At 42.3% G+C, this 18,837-nt stretch overlaps 1 protein-coding gene across 1 annotated transcript; it reads left to right on the forward strand.

The window, feature by feature from the left end:
• The first annotated feature begins 12,224 nt into the window (after window positions 1-12,224).
• LOC307149512 (serine/threonine-protein kinase pim-3-like) lies at window positions 12,225-17,699 on the forward strand. The gene is made up of 13 exons (XM_079855852.1): window positions 12,225-12,482; window positions 12,588-12,707; window positions 12,821-13,156; window positions 13,903-14,088; window positions 14,271-14,365; window positions 14,539-14,589; window positions 14,810-15,191; window positions 15,294-15,473; window positions 16,107-16,251; window positions 16,480-16,553; window positions 16,661-16,715; window positions 16,945-17,021; window positions 17,299-17,699. The coding sequence occupies exons 1-9, from the start codon at window positions 12,317-12,319 to the stop codon at window positions 16,208-16,210; spliced, it is 1,620 nt and encodes a 539-aa protein (XP_079711978.1). The 5' UTR covers window positions 12,225-12,316; the 3' UTR covers window positions 16,211-16,251; window positions 16,480-16,553; window positions 16,661-16,715; window positions 16,945-17,021; window positions 17,299-17,699.
• The last annotated feature ends 1,138 nt before the right edge of the window (window positions 17,700-18,837 follow it).

The following is an 18,837-nucleotide window of genomic DNA, read 5'->3' on the forward strand; positions in this document are numbered from 1 at the left end:
TTAATTTACATATAGAAATGTAATTTTGGGTTTTCATTAATGTGAAAAGAAAAGTGATATTTATTTTATAAACCTTATTTTCTGTTAGCTAAATTTCACATTCACAAATGTAAATTTTCTAAATGCAATCCTTTATTTAATTTTTTAAAAAGCTATAAGAACAGTGTCTGTGTTTCAGGACTTGAAAGACTGGAGGAACTTAATATGGACTGAAGGACTCTGGAGTATTGTTGTATTATGTTATGACAATGACAATAATTGTTGTTAATGGTTTTTTTTGGGGGGGGGGTATTTCTTTTTTCTGCTACAACAGTTAATAAATAAATTTAAAAAAAGAGAAATTATTAAACATGCCTAATAATTATGAATACCTGAATACAAGGCGTTTTTCACTTCCAGCTTCTAATGAACAATATATCACTTATAAATGATTCAATACAAAATGAATAGTTATTAAGATTAATGTGGTTTGGAAAAAAAAATATGATCAGAAAATCAACGTGCCTATTTTATTCTGCTGCGTATAGAGCTGGTAAGTCCCGCCCCTTCCGCTAACCCCACTGGACCTCTAGGTTGAAAAATCGTCAATGCAAGTGAATGGGAGAAAATAATTATTTTCTGGTCCCGTTTGAATTGTGCCATGAATGTGAACATGTGTTGTCTGTGAATTTTTTATATAATTTTTCGTGTAAAGAATGCTACAATTTAGCGGGTAGAAGTTTGATACGGTTATTAATACGGACTTTGTGTGAGAGCACTTTGTGGACTACAACTCTTCGCTGCTTTCGACGCGTTTGAAACGTCACCACCACTCGCACACGAACACTAGCTCACGGATCCCGCTAAACATGGCTGTGTCTTTGGTGCACTTCACCGCCTTCTTTCAGGGAGAGGACAAAATCGTTGAGGTTGGCGAAAACCACGGGTAAGTCAACTTTATGGGGTGACGTCACATAGGCGACATGTAGTCTTTCTCGTTATGTCTTTTCCACAACTGCTAGCCGAAGAATCATACCATATACTGTCAAACTCGTAACATGAAAAATTATATTAAAAATTCACAGACAACATATGTTCACATTCATGGCACAATTTAAACGGGACTAGAAAATAATTATTTTCTCCCATTCACTTGCATTGACGATTTTTCAACCTAGAGGTCCAGCGGGGTTTTACGGATGGGCGGGACTTACCAGCTCTATTAATACATGTGACTTGAGGCTGAGCTCTAATTGGTTTGTTTCAGATTTCAGACCCGCCCACGTTTGATTTCAGCGAATCAAAGTTGTTTTTTAATATTTTGGCCGTGTGTGATTGGACCGTTCTCGACTTTCAAGGTAAAGCCAGCTGCAATAGAGTGCCGAAGTTATGACGTCACTTTGTAGGCCAAAACGGGGAAGATGAATTTAAAATCGGTTTTATCTTTACAAAATCCTTTCTCAGGGCGTTCAAACGAAGAAGAAATAAGGATGATGGAGCTTGGACGGAGTTGGCTAGCTGGATGCGATGTAAGTCACGCCTTTATTGTTTTAGCTGTTTGCTGTTTCAAAGTCCTGTCGCGTAAGCGTTGTGGGCAATGACACAGAAGGTCAATGAAACAATGCAGTTTAACTTGAGGCGATCGTCGGTGTTCAAGCACAATGGCTTGTGTTGATGATATATAGTTATACAATGGACATGTCTCTTTTCAAATAAAATATGAGTTTTTAAGTGTCTCTTTATGGAAGTATTAATATATATATGTACTATATAAAAGTAGACAGTTATTATAGTGCCTCTTCTTCAATTGGACATAAATTCTGTCATGTCTGCAACTTGACAAATATGTTGTCAATTGTCACGGTTCATAAATTCATTGTTTCCTTCTTGTCTCGTGTAACTGTTGTTCTGTGTGTGTGTGTGTGTGTGTGAGTGGGCGTGGCACTCATTCCGGATGATCAGCGATCCAGCTGATCTCATTCAACACTCCAGCTGCAGCTCATTCTAACACCTATAAAACCTCACCGCACTTTTCTCTCATTGTCAGATCGTTGGTTGATGTCTCCCGTGCGTTATCCCAGTTTTGTCGACGTTCCTGTTTCGTGTTCCAGTTCCTGTTCCTCGTTCTTCGGATTTCGTCTTCACCTGGGTTTCACGGTTTCAGCACTTCACCACGGACGTCTCGCTGACCATCCAGTCCCTGTGTCACCAGCTACTCACTCATCACCGGACTTTCACTTACATGTATAAGAATAAACTGAGTTACCTGCATTTTTGCTTCTGTCTTTTGTTCACCATGACAGAACGATCTGACCATGCTATGGAAGCAGCAGGTAAACCATCTTCATTCGAGACTTTTGTCAACACCAGTATACAACGTATGGATCATCAGGAGAGGAATATCAACGACTCAGCTCGAGCAGTTCAAGCGCTGGTGACACAGGTGTCCGAGCTCACCCAGCAATTACTACTCCTGCGAAATCCCACTGCGCCACCCACACCGTCCGTTCCCCCCACACCACCGGAGAATGCTTCCCAGTCTGAGCCACGCCTTCCCGTACCTGAGACCTATGCAGGTGAGCCTAGTTTTTGCAGAGCGTTTTTGACTCGCTGTTCGATGCATTTCTCCCTGCAGCCAAGAACATTCTCCAGCGAATCGGCCAAGGTGGCTTTCGCTCTCACGCTCTTGACTGGGAAGGCAGCACTCTGGGGAACGGCGGTGTGGGAGAATCAAGATCCATGCTGCACCTCGTTCCAGACACTCTCCGCCGAAATGAAGAGGGTCTTCGACCGCGCCAGCACCGGGAGAGAGGCGGCCCGCATCCTAGCAGAGCTCAAGCAAGGAGAGAGGTCAGTCTCTGACTATTCGATTGAGTTCAGAACCCTGGCGGTAGAGTGTCATTGGAACGAGGAGGCGCAGTGGGACATGTTCCTGCATGGGCTGGCTGACCGCATCCAGAAGGAAATCTACCCCCTGGACCTGCCCACATCCCTTAATGGACTTATTGAACTGGCACTTCGAGTAGATGCTCGTTTATCCCGTGTTGAACGACGGAGGTTGCCTGGTCGAATGGCGGAAAGAGCCGGGGTTCAACGGTCCAGCGGTGGGGATGCGGTCAGCCCCGTCTACGATCACGAGCCCATGCAGGTTGGGCGGGCTCGGCTTACTCGGGAGGAGAAGGAAAGGCGGAGATCCCAAGGACTCTGCCTGTACTGTGGGGCATCAGGACACTTCGCTTTCGGCTGTCCAGTTAAAGGGGCAGGCCCGGCAGTAATTCTGAGGCGACTGTCGGGTGGGATCTCCGCCGAGAAGACCTCAGCAACATCGACGCTCCTCCCAGTAAGACTGAGATGGTCAGCTCACGAGCACGACGGACAAGCACTGGTGGATTCCGGGGCCGAGGGTAATTTTATGGACTACACGTTTGCACACAGATTTCAAATTCCTCTCTTACCACTCACCCGCAAGATTGAAGTCCGCGCACTCAATGGCCAAGATCTACCTAACATTTCACTCACCACCGGACCCGTCACGCTCATCACATCTGGCAACCACACTGAGACCCTGTCATTTTACATACTGGACTCCCCTCTCGCACCCATAGTCCTAGGACATCCCTGGCTCATCGAACACAACCCCAAAATAGACTGGCAGCAGTGCACGGTGTTTGAATGGAGTACTAAGTGTCATGAGTCCTGTCTTGTCTCTGCCTGTCCGTCTGTTTCTGTCTCTGTGTTTCAGGAGGAGGCAGGGGATTTATCTAACGTGCCCACGGAGTACCTGGACCTGAAGGAAGTGTTCAGTAAGTCTCGGGCTGCTTCTCTTCCTCCGCACCGTCCCTATGACTGTGCAATAGATCTACTGCCAGGTAAATCTCCGCCTAAGGGCAAGTTATATTCGCTTTCTGTTCCAGAGAGGGGGGCCATGGAGAAATATATTTCTGATTCTCTAGCAACGGGGTTCATCCGTCCTTCCTCTTCTCCAGCGGGGGCGGGGTTCTTTTTTGTGGGGAAGAAGGATGGTTCTCTGCGACCTTGCATTGATTACCGAGGGCTGAACAGCATCACGGTAAAGAATACCTATCCTTTACCGTTGATGTCTTCAGCCTTCGAGAGGTTGCAGGGAGCGTCCGTCTTCACTAAATTGGATTTACGTAATGCTTATCATTTGGTCCGCATCAGGAAGGGGGATGAGTGGAAGACTGCTTTTAACACCCCCAGGGGGCACTTTGAATACTTGGTCATGCCCTTCGGGCTGTCCAACTCCCCAGCAGTCTTCCAAGCACTCGTCAATGACGTGCTGCGAGATATGGTCGACCAGTTTCTATATGTCTACCTGGATGACATATTGATTTTTTCATCTTCTCTCCAGGAACACGTGCAGCACGTCCGACGAGTGCTTCAGAGGTTGTTAGAGAATGGGCTTTTTGTCAAGGCGGAGAAATGCGATTTTCATGCACAGTCTGTTTCTTTTCTAGGGTACATTGTGTCGGCTGAGGGAATTCGGATGGATCCGGAGAAGGTTAAGGCTGTGGTGGAATGGCCAACTCCAGATTCCCGTAAGGCCCTACAGCGGTTTCTGGGGTTCGCCAATTTCTACCGGCGGTTCATTCGCAACTTCAGCCAACTAGCCTCGCCTCTGACTGCCTTGACCTCCCCCAGAACTACGTTCAGGTGGTCAGACGCAGCTAAGGCTGCGTTTGCCAAACTCAAGAGTCGCTTTGTTTCGGCTCCCATCTTGATTACCCCTGATCCATCACGTCAGTTCGTGGTGGAGGTTGATGCGTCAGAGGTGGGGGTAGGTGCAGTGATCTCTCAGCGTTCTCCCTCAGACGATAGAATGCACCCATGCGCGTTTTTGTCCCATCGTTTGTCTCCTGCCGAATGCAATTATGACATTGGTAACAGAGAATTGTTGGCGGTCAAGTTAGCATTGGAAGAATGGCGTCACTGGTTAGAAGGGTCGGGGGTACCTTTTATCGTCTGGACAGACCATAAGAATTTGGAATACATTAAGACTGCCAAAAGATTGAACTCCAGGCAGGCTCGGTGGGCACTTTTTTTCGGACGTTTTGATTTTACACTCTCGTACCGCCCGGGTTCCAAAAACATCAAACCCGATTCTTTATCGCGAATTTTTGATCGTTCCGAACGCCCGTCTACTCCCGAGTGCATTTTACCCGAGAATCTATTTGTCTCCACACTCGTATGGGAGGTCGAATCGAAGGTCAAGAGAGCCTTAGAAGGGGTAACGCCCCCGGCCGGTTGCCCACCGAACCGCTTATTTGTACCGGAGGGATTACGGTCCGACGTTATTCAGTGGGGGCATTGTTCCAATGTGGCTTGTCATCCAGGAGTTAATCGTACCAAGTTTTTGGTCAAGCAACGATTCTGGTGGCCACTCATGGCTCGTGATGTTCACAGTTTTGTTTTGGCTTGCTCAGTTTGCGCCACTGGTAAGACTTCCAATCGTTCCCCAGATGGGTTACTCCAACCGCTGCCTGTCCCTTCGAGACCCTGGTCCCATATTTCGCTAGATTTTATCACCGCCCTCCCACCCTCTCGGGGTAACACGGTAGTTTTGACCGTGGTGGACCGGTTCTCGAAGGCGGCCCATTTTATTCCCTTGCCCAAATTACCCACAGCCAAGGAGACAGCGTTGACCGTCGTTAATCACGTCTTTCGCTTACATGGCCTCCCGACAGACGTGGTTTCCGACAGAGGACCTCAATTTGTGTCCAAATTTTGGCGAGAGTTTTGTAGATTATTAGGGGCGACTGTAAGTCTGTCCTCAGGGTTTCATCCCCAGAGCAATGGGCAAACTGAGAGAGCCAACCAAGATCTGGAGAGAACGTTGCGATGTTTGGTTTCCAAGAATCCTTCCTCGTGGAGTCAGCAATTGTCTATGGTGGAGTACGCACACAATACGTTGCCAGTGTCATCTACGGGCCTATCTCCGTTTGAGTGTAGTGTAGGTTACCAGCCACCAATGTTTCCTAGTCTGGAGTCCGAAGTCGCGGTTCCCTCTGCCCACGCATTTGTCCAGAGGTGTCGTCGCACCTGGACTAGAGCCCGCGAGACTCTACTCCAGGTGGGAGCGCGCACCAAGGCCAAAGCCGATCGCCACCGGTCTAGGCCTCCCGTATACGTCGTTGGTCAAAAAGTGTGGCTTTCTACCAAGAACATTCCGCTCCGCTCCGTTTCTAATAAACTTGCTCCTAAATTTATCGGCCCGTTCACTGTCACCAAGATCATTAGTCCGGTGGCAGTCCGCCTCAATCTCCCTCCAGTGTACAGGAGGATTCATCCCGTGTTTCATGTATCCAAAATTAAACCCGTGTTTTATTCCCGTATTAATCCGCCAGCCCCGGTTCCCCCACCGCCGCGTCTCGTAGACGGGGAACCAACCTATTCGGTAAATCGTATTCTGGACATGAGGCGGAGGGGACGCGGAGTCCAGTACTTGGTGGACTGGGAAGGTTACGGTCCGGAGGCGAGAAGTTGGGTACCTGCCAGAGACATTCTGGATCACTCCCTTATTGATGATTACAATCGACAGGTAAGGGAGCCTAGGGACGCCAGGAGGCGTTCCTAGGGGGGGGGGGTACTGTCACGGTTCATAAATTCATTGTTTCCTTCTTGTCTCGTGTAACTGTTGTTCTGTGTGTGTGTGTGTGTGTGTGAGTGGGCGTGGCACTCATTCCGGATGATCAGCGATCCAGCTGATCTCATTCAACACTCCAGCTGCAGCTCATTCTAACACCTATAAAACTTCACCGCACTTTTCTCTCATTGTCAGATCGTTGGTTGATGTCTCCCGTGCGTTATCCCAGTTTTGTCGACGTTCCTGTTTCGTGTTCCAGTTCCTGTTCCTCGTTCTTCGGATTTCGTCTTCACCTGGGTTTCACGGTTTCAGCACTTCACCACGGACGTCTCGCTGACCATCCAGTCCCTGTGTCACCAGCTACTCACTCATCACCGGACTTTCACTTACATGTATAAGAATAAACTGAGTTGTAATGATAGGCATTCTATTGAGTAACCACAAGGTGGCAGTATAGGTTTTCCCTATAGTGTAATGCTATATGTGGTGAATAGCAGAACAAGCGGATGACGTTGCTACTGACCATGTGTGTGACGTTAGAAAAATAAAGAGAGAGCTTGCAGCTCACACAGAAGCTTGCAGCACAAATGTTTATGTGTGACTTCTTGAATAATAGAAGACTAAACATTACATGGTACCAGGACTGGGGTTTAAGAAAATAACAGATGCAAGATGGACGCAGTAAAACCACCAACTCCGCTGAAAATGACGGGGAATGTGGACGCGAACTGGCGATCCTTCAAGCAAAAACTTCAGCTATACTTGGCCGCGGTTGGAGTTGATCGTCGGGCGGAAGAAAGAAAAATAGCCCTTTTGCTAACCATTGCCGGAGCGGAGGCTATTGAGGTATATAACACCTTTGTATTTGAAGTACCAGACGACAAAGACAAGTTTGATGAGGTCCTAAAAAAATTTGATGAACACTGTCTTTCAAAGAAAAATGAAACTTACGAAAGATATGTATTCCGTTCTCGTCTCCAACAGCCTGGTGAGTCGTTTGATAATTATCTTACCGATCTCAAAATAAAAGCTCAGTCCTGCAATTTTGGAGATCTTAAAAACTCAATGATAAGGGATCAAATTGTGTTTGGGACAAATGAAAAGAAGCTAAGAGAAAAGCTGTTGAGGGAAGCGGATCTAACACTGGAAAGTGCAATAAAAGTATGTCAAGCTAACGAACTAGCAAAGCAGCATGCTCTTACTTTTCAACCAACGCCATTAGATCAAGAAAACGAGTCTGTGAACGCAGTGAAAATGAAAGGAAAATCACGGTTCAAGTCCAAACAAAAAGACAAAAACAGAGAAAGTGATCAAACACAGTTTGACTGTAAGAAGTGTGGTGAAATGCACGGACCAAGACAATGCCCTGCATTTGGAAAAATTTGTGCAAAGTGTAAAAAGCTAAATCATTATGCGAAAATGTGTCATACCAGAAAAAAGGTATACACAGTGCAGGAAGACACAGATGACAGTGATGATTTGAGCGAGACATTTTTCATCAAAATGGTGTCGTGTGAGAAAAATGATGTGCAGCCGCAAAGTGCAAGTGACACAGAGCATGCTGTACGTGCCGTAAAAGATGACAAATGGACTGCACCTCTGTTTGTCAATGGGACACTAGTAACTTTCAAAATTGACACCGGAGCTAAAGCTAACTTGATCAATGAAAATGATCTGAAAGCTCTTGCAGAGAAACCAAAAAGAGTTGCAGACAAAGCAATGTCATTAAAAGCATACAACAATCAGCCAATTAAAACCATGGGTGGTTGTAGGCTCAAAGTGACCGCAAAAGGCAAACAACACAATTTGATGTTTACAATTGTGCCAAGTGGACACGAGTCAATTCTTGGAGACAAAGCATCTGAAGATCTTGGATTAGTCAAGAGGATCTATCAGATCAACAGTGACAACATAGAAACAGACAATAAAAGCGAAAGGCAGTCACAAAGCGAAGGTAGTAAAAGTATTGTAAACAAATACGCGACTGTCTTTAAAGGACATGGTACACTACCTTACACTTACAAAATACAGCTCAAGGAAGATGCCATACCTGTAGTGCATGCCCCAAGGAGAGTGCCAGAAGGAGAGTGCCAGCACCTCTGAAAGCAGGACTTAAAAAAGAACTGAACAGAATGACACAGATGGGAGTAATAGAGCGAGTGGAAGAGCCCACTGACTGGGTTAATTCCATCACATGTGTTAAAAAGAAAAATTCCTCTGAGTTACGTGTCTGCCTAGATCCTAAGGATTTGAATGAGAACATTAAAAGAGAACATTATCAAATCCCCAAGCGAGAAGAAATCCTGAGTGACATGGCTGGTGCCAAATTCTTCAGCAAATTAGATGCCTCGCATGGATTTTGGCAGCTGAAACTGGACCCAGAAAGCAGCAAGTACACGACCTTTAACACACCATTTGGGCGTTACTGTTTTCTGAGGCTTCCATTCGGCATCAAGTCAGCACCAGAGATCTTTCACAGAGCTATGGAGTCAATCATAGAGGGTCTGGAAGGAACACGAGTGTACATTGATGATTTAGTTGTCTGGGGAAACACAAAACAACAACATGATGAGAGACTGGAGAAGCTGTTACAGAGAGTGAAAAAGTTCGGATTAAAATTAAAAAGAGAGAAATGTCTTGTAGGAGTGACAGAAATGACATTCTTAGGAGACAAGCTCACAGCAAACGGTGTGCTCCCAGACAAAACAAAAGTGCAAGCCATACTGAATATGCCGGCCCCAACTGATAAAAAAGGAGTTTTGCGAGCAATGGGGATGGTTAACTTTTTGGGTAAGTTCATTCCCAACCTTTCCTCAAAAACGACATGCCTCAGAGAATTGCTGCATCACAACGTTGCATTTGAGTGGACATCAAAACATGAAAAAGAATGGAAAGAACTGAAGAGAACAGTGACTGCTGAACCAGTTTTAACATACTTTGACCCAACGAAACCAACCAAAATCTCAACTGATGCATCAAAAGACGGACTAGGAGCTGTACTGCTACAAATGAATGACGAAAAATGGCAACCTGTAGCATATGCATCAAGAACAATGACAGAGACTGAAAAACGCTATGCTCAGATCGAGAAGGAGACGCTGGGCCTAGTGTTTGGGTGTGGGAAATTTCACACTTATGTTTATGGACTGCCCACATTCACAGCAGAAACCGATCATAAACCACTAATATCCATCCGTAAGAAGAATCTCAATGACATGTCGCCCAGAATCCAACGCATGATGATGACATTGCAGCGCTATGACTTTGACCTAATATACACGCCAGGTAAATACATAGTGCTTGCTGACACACTTTCTAGAGCACCAGAACGCAACAGTGGCACAGCTGAGAACACCGCAACAGAAGATGCTGAAACACACATCAGCATGGTCACTGCCTCACTGCCTGTATCTGACACTATGCTGCAGCAGATTGTTACAGAGACAGAAAAAGACCCTACGCTTCACAAAGTGTCTCACTGTGTAAAGTACGGCTGGTCGAAAGGAGTTAGCCCACAGTTTTTCCCGGTGCGGGCGGAGCTGTGTATGTCAAAAGGACTTCTGCTGAGAAAAAACAGGATTGTTATCCCACAGACCATGCGGAAAGACATGCTTCAGCGTCTTCATGAAGGACACCTGGGAGTGGAAAAGTGTAAGAGAAGAGCACGTGAATCCATCTACTGGCCAGGAATCAACAAAGACATAGAGGAGATGATTGAGAAATGTGACATCTGCCTCAGACACCACTACAAACAAGTCAAAGAGCCAATGCTGGTGGCCGACCTGCCCACTGCTCCTTGGCAGAAGGTGGGCACAGATTTATTTCATCTGTATGGCAAGGACTATCTTCTTGTTATAGACTATTACTCAAACTACCCTGAGATTGCGCAACTCTCCAGCACCACTGCAGAGTCTGTTATAGCGCACATGAAAGGGTTCTTTTCCAGACACGGAATCCCGCAATGTGTTGTAAGTGACAACGGTCCGCAGTATGACTGTAGAGAGTTTAAAGAGTTTGCAAAGCACTATGGTTTCAAACATGTTACCTCAAGTCCATTGTACCCACAAGCCAATGGTCAGGCGGAAAAAGGAGTACAAATTGTTAAGAGACTTCTGAAGAAAGCCAAGGACGGTAAGACTGATCCTCACCTTGCTTTACTTAGCTACAGAGCTGCACCTCTGGAGTGTGGAGCATCCCCTGCTGAGCTACTGATGTGTCGTAAGCTCCGCACCACACTACCGCAATTGCAATCTGGACTGGACAATGACAACTGGAGCAACAAGAAAAAGAGACTCAAAATCAGACAAAAAATTATTAAATGAAAACGAAAAGAGTTAGTATGGTGTTTTATAACATATTTCGTTGCCATAGACTGTAAAAAATAGTTCGTTGCCTGAAATATACACTGAGATAACCGGAGTAGCAGGCAGGCGAGCTGAGTGACGCGCGCTGCGTTAGAAGGTGGGCGGGGTTAGGATTTCCCAAGATTTTCCAAGATGGCGCCGCCCATACCCCCCATAAACGGCTTCAAACCCGTTCTTCAGAAAGTCTATGGGTGACGTCACAGACGCTTTGTCCATATTTTTTACAGTCTATGGTTGCTACTGACCATGTGTGTGACGTTAGAAAAATAAAGAGAGAGCTTGCAGCTCACACAGAAGCTTGCAGCACAAATGTTTATGTGTGACTTCTTGAATAATAGAAGACTAAACATTACATGAGTTACCTGCATTTTTGCTTCTGTCTTTTGTTCACCATGACAGTCAATATCATTAAAATTAAAATAAAAAAATTCATGGTCTGTAAGTTTTTGCAAACTCATTATTGGCCTTTATTTAACTTTATGAAACTATAATGAATGTATATGCTATTTTGACTACAAGTTATTGAACAATTATCATAGTCTTTTAACTTGCTATTCTGTGGCTCCCTCTGGTGGACAACATTAGTATTCGTCTCTGAATCGCATTGACATAAATGTCTAATACTATTTTGAACGATTATACATTTTTTATATATAATTTTATTACTGATATAATAATATACCCACATCAGACTCAAATTCACTGATTTGTGGTACCTTATTTCATGCTTTAACATATCAAATTTTTAGCTAACGTTAAGCAGTTATGATACATTATTATATCACTTGTTAAATGGTTATTTAACAATAACATTCAGTCCTGATTCAGTTTGTTTCCAGATGCGATGTGCGCTCACGCGCTCTGCTCACGCGCGCGACTTCATGTATTTCGAATGCTTCGAATTTTTGTTGCTATAGCGACGCGTGTTATGAATTCGTTATTGCGACGCGTGTTATGAATTCGTTATTGCGACGCGTGTTATGAATTCTGTCTGCAAATATCAACAGGCTAGATCGCTTTCTGTTGGTTGAGGCGAGGCGAATTCAGAGATTTCTGCTGAATATTTTCTGTGCTGATCTTGCGATTTTGAAGCTGTTTGGAGGATTTCAGAGAGGAGACTTTTATTCTAGAAGGAGATCGGAGGATATACTCATTTACATAGTTTTATTTATAGTTTTATCATATAATTTCTGAGGACACTTCTATTTGATTGTTCTTTTCTAATTTTAAAGGGAGTTTGGAGTTTTATTTTATTATTTATTTTATTTTATTTTTTTGGGAGGGGTTTTTCTGAGGAGAATTGTATTTTATTGTATTATTTTGTATTTTGTATTGTATTTGTATTGTTTTTATTGCAGTTTGAAGGAGGATGCCAGGCCCGAGCCAGGCACAGAGCCAGGAGCTTATTCCTGGACATTTAACACCTCTGTCTTGTGAGTTTGTTTCTGTGTCCACAGGTCCGGCTCAGAGGAAGAGAGAGTTGCAGAGGCCAGATGATGGACGTCCGTCCACTTCATCCAAACGCTCTCGCAGAGGTCAGAATAGGCTTTTATTAAAGTTCATAAATTATTTGTCATTGAAAATAGAAAGTTGCATTTTTTGGGGGTGTGACCACTGACATTGATTATTAATATTATTAGAAATGTTCCAAGAGTGGATGTGTCCTCCACTGCCTGGTCAAGTTCCCGTCGAGCCAATGAAGACTTCAAACGTCCCGACTGCGCCGGGTGCCATGGAGGATGAGAACAAGAGCTCCACAGGTGAGACTGAAATAAGGCAGAATGATGACTGCTTAAAGTAGAAAGTTGCATTTTTTTGGTGTGACCAGTGACATTGATTATTAATATTATTAAAAATGTCTGGAATATTCCAGCCTCAGGCAGATCCAGTGGAGCTGCTTCCACAGATTCTCCACTGGGCATCATGTCCACACCATCTTTGTCCCGCTCTGTGGGGAATGTGAAGAGGTGGTTATGTGGGTTGTCGTCGAGCTTGAGCAGCACAGGCACGTACATCGTCGAGAAGAGGAGCAGTAACAACAGATCTGAGAGCCAACATGAACAGGGCAGTGGCGGAAACAGAAGTTTGTCCAGATCCGACAGCTTCCAAGAGTGGATGTGTCCTCCACAGCCTGGTCAAGTTCCCGTCGAGACTTCAGACGTCCCGACTGCTCACGGTGCCATGGAGGATGAGAACAAGAGCTCGACAGGTGAGACTGAAATAAGGCAGAATGGTGACTGCTTAAAATGTTTGACAAGTTAAGGTCTGGTCACATTCACTGTTTCTTAGCGAAATTCTTCTGAAATATTTTAGTTGGACAAAACGTTCTTAGAATATATTTTTGTTAAGCCAATTAGCCATGAACTCACTTGCGCTGTCTGACACACACCCGAAAACACACACACGATCCTGAATAGAGTTCTGTATTGCGTTTGTATGGTCAAAAACTGACAAAATTGTGTCAAAATGGCTGTTGTGACCAGTATTCATGTAAACAGAGTCGGTTAAGTTATGTCTTTAATAAGACATTGCTGTATTTAATCAAATCAATGTTTATTTAAATATATTTCATAAAAAATAAATGTGAAATATATTTTAAGACATGATGGCTCATATGACCTTTACCATTGCCAGAACTGTGCCAAATGAGGCCTGGAAATGTATGCTCTCTTTTTAATAAAAGATCAAATAAAATAACAAAAAAAATAACTATCATTATCGTGAAATAAAATGATTATTACTTAATATTGTGAAAAATGTTGGTCAGCGCTAAGGGACGTTTATGCAGGTATTAAGCAGAAACAGGGCGTCGTCAGGCGGATAGCTTGGAAATATTTGCATTACTTTGGATTTGTGACATTAAAGATAAGAATTTAACAGTAAAATGGAAGTTATATCATTGTTAAATGTGAGGTCAGAGATGTTTTTAATTATTTATTTATTTTTTTTTTTCAGAAAAACCTACAAAACAAAAGAAGATGGACAGGATTTGTTGGTTCATCAGGAACTTGTGGACGAGTCTGTCCCGCTGCTGTTCTGACAGTAAAGCTGTGGATGTTGTGGAGCCTTTCGTTCCTCCACTAGATCTGGACTCAGAGCCAGATTCTGATCCAGATCACTCCGGCGTCGAGCCAGATCATGGTAAATCTGCAGTCATTATTGTTTTAAACAGTATTATCCTCTTGTTTTCCACTAAAGATATCTTGAGGCTTGTTTTCAGAGAATATTAATATTATTTTTTCGACCTGCACTGATATTTTTAATATAAAACAAAGGATCTAGCAAGCTCATATATTTCTCATATTTTCCTGTTTGTTTTTCAGACTCCTTTGAGTCTCTCTATAATGCGGGAGAGATGATTGGATCCGGAGGATTCGGAAGAGTGTTCGAGGGAACACGCAAATTTGACGGCAAAAAGGTTTTTGCTGATTTTGCTGAATTGTATAAACATTTTGCTCTTGCACGCATCAAAACATATTTAATACACATGGTTTAATACTTAGATGCTCAAATCGTAAATGTTATGTGCAAGGTCAGGCGCTTGAATGCTGTTACTGTTATTGAATAGTGTTTCTTTTTTCATTTTTGCAGGTTGCCATCAAGCGGATGCGCAAGACTTGCAACGATCTTTATCTTGCTATTGTAAGTTGGCCAAAAGCTGAATGTGTATTTAGTTGTTTAAGTGCTGATTACTGTAGTCAGTACACCTGTAGGAAGCTTTAGGTGTAAATGTAATAGACAAATAAGCCTGGAAAGGCTCTGTTGATCGGATCTACAAAGATCAAAGAAAAGTACCTTTAAAAATGAAGTTTTCTTCAGATTTTTACCCAGCTAATCTTCTGTCTTCTTCTCTTTTCTCTAGCCTGGGCGTCCCGAACCTCTCATTACAGAAGTGGCTCTGCTGCTAATGATGAGGCAAGAACCCATAAGCCCCTACGTCATACAACTACACGATTGGTTTGAGCACCCTCGAAAATACACCCTGGTGATGGAGTATCCCGAACCCTGCGAGAGCGTGCTGGACTTTATCATTCGTAATCCTCAACTGGACGAAACGACCGCACGGGTCATCATGCGACAGGCTGTGCTGGCAGTGCAACACTGCATTGATCATGACGTTTTTCACAATGATGTTCATGCGCACAATTTCCTGTTGAAGAAAGACACGTTAGAGCTCAAGCTGATAGACTTTGGCTCTGGTCAGCTGCTTAGTAGTGATGGCTACGACAGCGACATTTACATTGGTGAGCATTTTGGGAGTGTGTGGAAACCTGGATGTAATGACTTGCTGATTATTTGACACTTTGAAAGAATTGCTCAACAACACACAAATGTCTTGCTTACAGGAGTCCTGGATTACTGCCCTCCTGAAGTCTTCACAGAACCTCGATTTCACGCCGTCCCAGCAAATGTCTGGGCTCTAGGAGTGTTGCTGTACGAGATGGTGAACGCATGTCCTCCTTTTCACAATCCAACGGAAACCAAAGAAGCCAAAGTTACATTTCAGAACACCAGCTTATCCAACGGTGAGTGAATAATATTGATAACATTAATAAACACACACATACATAAAGCAAAAGGCTCAGTACAGACACAGTTAAAGGTGAAGTGTGTAAAAAAATTGATATATAGTTAAATACTATAAGAAATGTAGCTTTAGTCACAGAAGTGAAAGCCAAAATTCACTGCATTTCTACTTTCGGAGATTAAACAGGTCATGAACTCGTCAAAGTGAACAGATCATTGTGATGCTACACGCTATAAAGCATGCTTTAATTACCATACAGCATCATCATGCATCCGTTCAGAAAGACCAATGTTCATAAAGACAAATGTTCAGAAAGACAAATGCAACACAGCTAAAAGTATTCCTAATATGTTGGACCTGAAACATGCCTTCACAAGAACCAGTAAGAGCTGCGTTTGTGATGTTTGAGTTGGGGATGACGTGATGATGTAGGTTTTTTAAATTATGCTTTATTTTGTAATTTCGCAATGTGCCACTAGTGCAGAAGAAAATACATACTTCACCTTTAAAGTAAAGATGAAGAACACTTGACCTTATATTAATCATGTTTCAGATGCTGTTTTCATAGATGCCAACATTAGTGTCACATGGTCTTGACTAACCAGCTCTCTCCTTGATAAAATGTGTACAGAATGCAGTGATCTGATTAGCCAGTGCCTAACCCTGGATCCAACTAAACGCCCGACGTTAGAGCAGATCTTACAACATAAGTGGATTAGAAATGATCTACTGTAGGATGGAGAACCTCAGGAGATTCACTCGATCAGAGATTTCAGGTGTGAGGAAGTGGAACAGAGAGAGTAGATTATTAGCATTTGTCTTCAATTCTGGATTATTTGTAGTGAGGTTTTCAAATTTTTGCTCATTGTAATGTTCTTTTTATAGTCAAGTCACCTTCATTTATATATATATATATATATATATATATATATATATATATATATATATATATATATTATTTTCACCAATTGTGTCACTTAATGATTTTTTTTTTAATTCAGTAGTTTCTGACTCTAAACACGCTGAAGAAGAGAAGGCTGAGTTCAGAAGCTCCAGACCTGGTTTCCTGGCATTGAAGGTAAGAACATCAGCCAGCGCCACAACAACAAAATATACTGTTTTCTCTTAGATTATTAATATTATTTCCACCAATTGTATCTTAATTATTATTTTTCATTTCACCAGTATCTGAATCTAAACCAGTGAAGAAGAGAAGGCTGCCGTTTTATAATCCTCGAAGGTGAGAGGCTTTCTAAGCGAAACCCCATTCGTCGTCACAACGTAACGTCTCTGTTCCCTACTCAGGGAACGAGGGTTACATACATAACCGAGACGATTTCTCTTAAACATTTAGGATACTCGTTCATTTGTTTTTCCCCCAGAAATAAATTCTTGAACGTAAAAATTTGTTCTCTCTTAATATTAATTATTTCCATCAATTGTGTCTTAATGATTTTTTATTCCTCCAGTATCTGACTCTAAACCAGTGAAGAAGAGAAAGCTGAATTGAAGAGAAAACGCAAGACTTGGTTTCCTGACCTCCAAGGTAAAAACTTCAGCTAAGGCTGCAACCACCATAGACATTGAGAGGGACCCACATTTCCCCCAGATATTCAGAGTAATTGTCGAAAATGATCTCTTATTATGATAAATTATTTTCAGATTTATTCAAAACAAACACGGTCTTCAACTAAGCTACTTTGTTTGTTATCCTCAATTTAGAGTCAAATTCATAGACCCCTCGTGGTAAAACAAGTTAAGTGATGTGTCTTTTTTACCTCCTTCCAGCTTATTAAACCTGATTATGTCTATTTCCTCAAAAGGAAAATGTAGGTGCAAGTCAGCGAAGTCCATGTAAAAAGCGGAGCATGCCTAAGGATACCAGCGAATGAACAAGGGAACGAAGCATCACCAACATTTGTACTTTGTAAAATGAACTGAATAAAAAAATGAAATATTTATTTATTAGGACGATACACATGAATTAACAATGGTGTTTACATTTAAAGCCAAAATAGCTAATTTTCATGTATAAATATACTATATTCTCTGTATTATAAATATACATTGAAGATAAACAGAGTATGCATGTATTTCCCGATTCAGTTTTATTTGATTTATATCATATTTTGTTTAAATATAAATATGCATAAAGTGAAGATAATCATAGCATGCACGTGTTGCCTGAACATCATATTAAAGTCACCATGAAATGGACAATTGGACAATTCTTGTTTTTATTGAATATTGCAATAAAGAAATAATAATTTATTATAAATGATTTATCCATGCACATCATATATATATATATATATATATATATATATAAATTAACGCCCTCGCCCCAAGGACTCAATTCTGAGAACCGCTTAGAGAAAACTGCATTATATATACACACATAGGAACACTCCCACCATCACAATGCAATGGACATTGTGCAGGGATGATTTTTGTCCAAATTAATCAAGGCTAGAAATTATGAGAAAAAAGTCAGTATTGCAGGATATAAGGAGTTTAGAAATGTGAATTGTGAGATAAAAAGGTACAATTACCTTTTATTCTGTGGCGGAAACAAGCTTCTATACATCACTGAATTAAAACAGCTGAAGAAACTAAGAGGTGGATCCTGTCAAATCTTTTATTAGCTTTATTATAATATCATCATCAACATCATATTCTGAGTAGAAAACCAGCTACAATCTCAGAGTCTTGCTCACATGAGGCTTTCTTAAAAATCAGTTAGTGGTAAAAAAAACATTCAAATCAGACAATCTCAAAATCTGTCTCTTAAATCGCAATGTCCCTCAACCTGTGACAGACCGGCTTATTGTTTTATAAATGAGCTATAATATACCCATTAATGCGACTTTTGGTGCTGGTTTTGTGCAGTGCTTTGTAATTAGCATCCATTGATTAAACGACGCAGATTCAGATCGCTTCATAAATGTAAATTCGTCTGTCCATCTAATTTTCAAACGATTTATGAATGACTGGAAAATTACCGCTCCACTTCACATTGTCCAATGAAATTTGAACTTGTGCCAGATAATGATTGGTCGGTGAATTATAATACATGACAAACAGGCTTAATTGAATTATGTAATATTTTAAAATATGTGATATGTGGATTTTTAATTAAATCGACACTTTTATAATTGGAAAAAAACGTTTAAAAATTGTTTGGTTATTCCTTCCTGCCGTCGAGCCACACAGGCCTAACAGTTACTCACTGAACTAACTATATTTGGCTCGAGAGCATCGGTTCCCGGGCAGAATGTGGAATACCTACGTTTACACGAGTGTATTTTCATTTTAAAACACATAACTTTTGCTACGGTTACGCCTGCCGTCCACACACACAC

Source organism: Squalius cephalus, assembly GCF_949319135.1.
Source record: "Squalius cephalus genome assembly, chromosome: 21".
NCBI classification, from domain to species: Eukaryota; Metazoa; Chordata; class Actinopteri; order Cypriniformes; family Leuciscidae; genus Squalius; species Squalius cephalus.

Coding starts and splice junctions, on each gene's coding strand:
- LOC307149512 (XM_079855852.1), top strand. CDS start 12,317: ATGCCAGGCCCGAGCCAGGCACAGAGCCAGGAGCTTATTCCTGGACAT. Junction 12,483..12,587: donor ATCCAAACGCTCTCGCAGAG/GTCAGAATAGGC, acceptor TAATATTATTAG/AAATGTTCCAAGAGTGGATG. Junction 15,192..15,293: donor CGACAGCGACATTTACATTG/GTGAGCATTTTG, acceptor TCTTGCTTACAG/GAGTCCTGGATTACTGCCCT.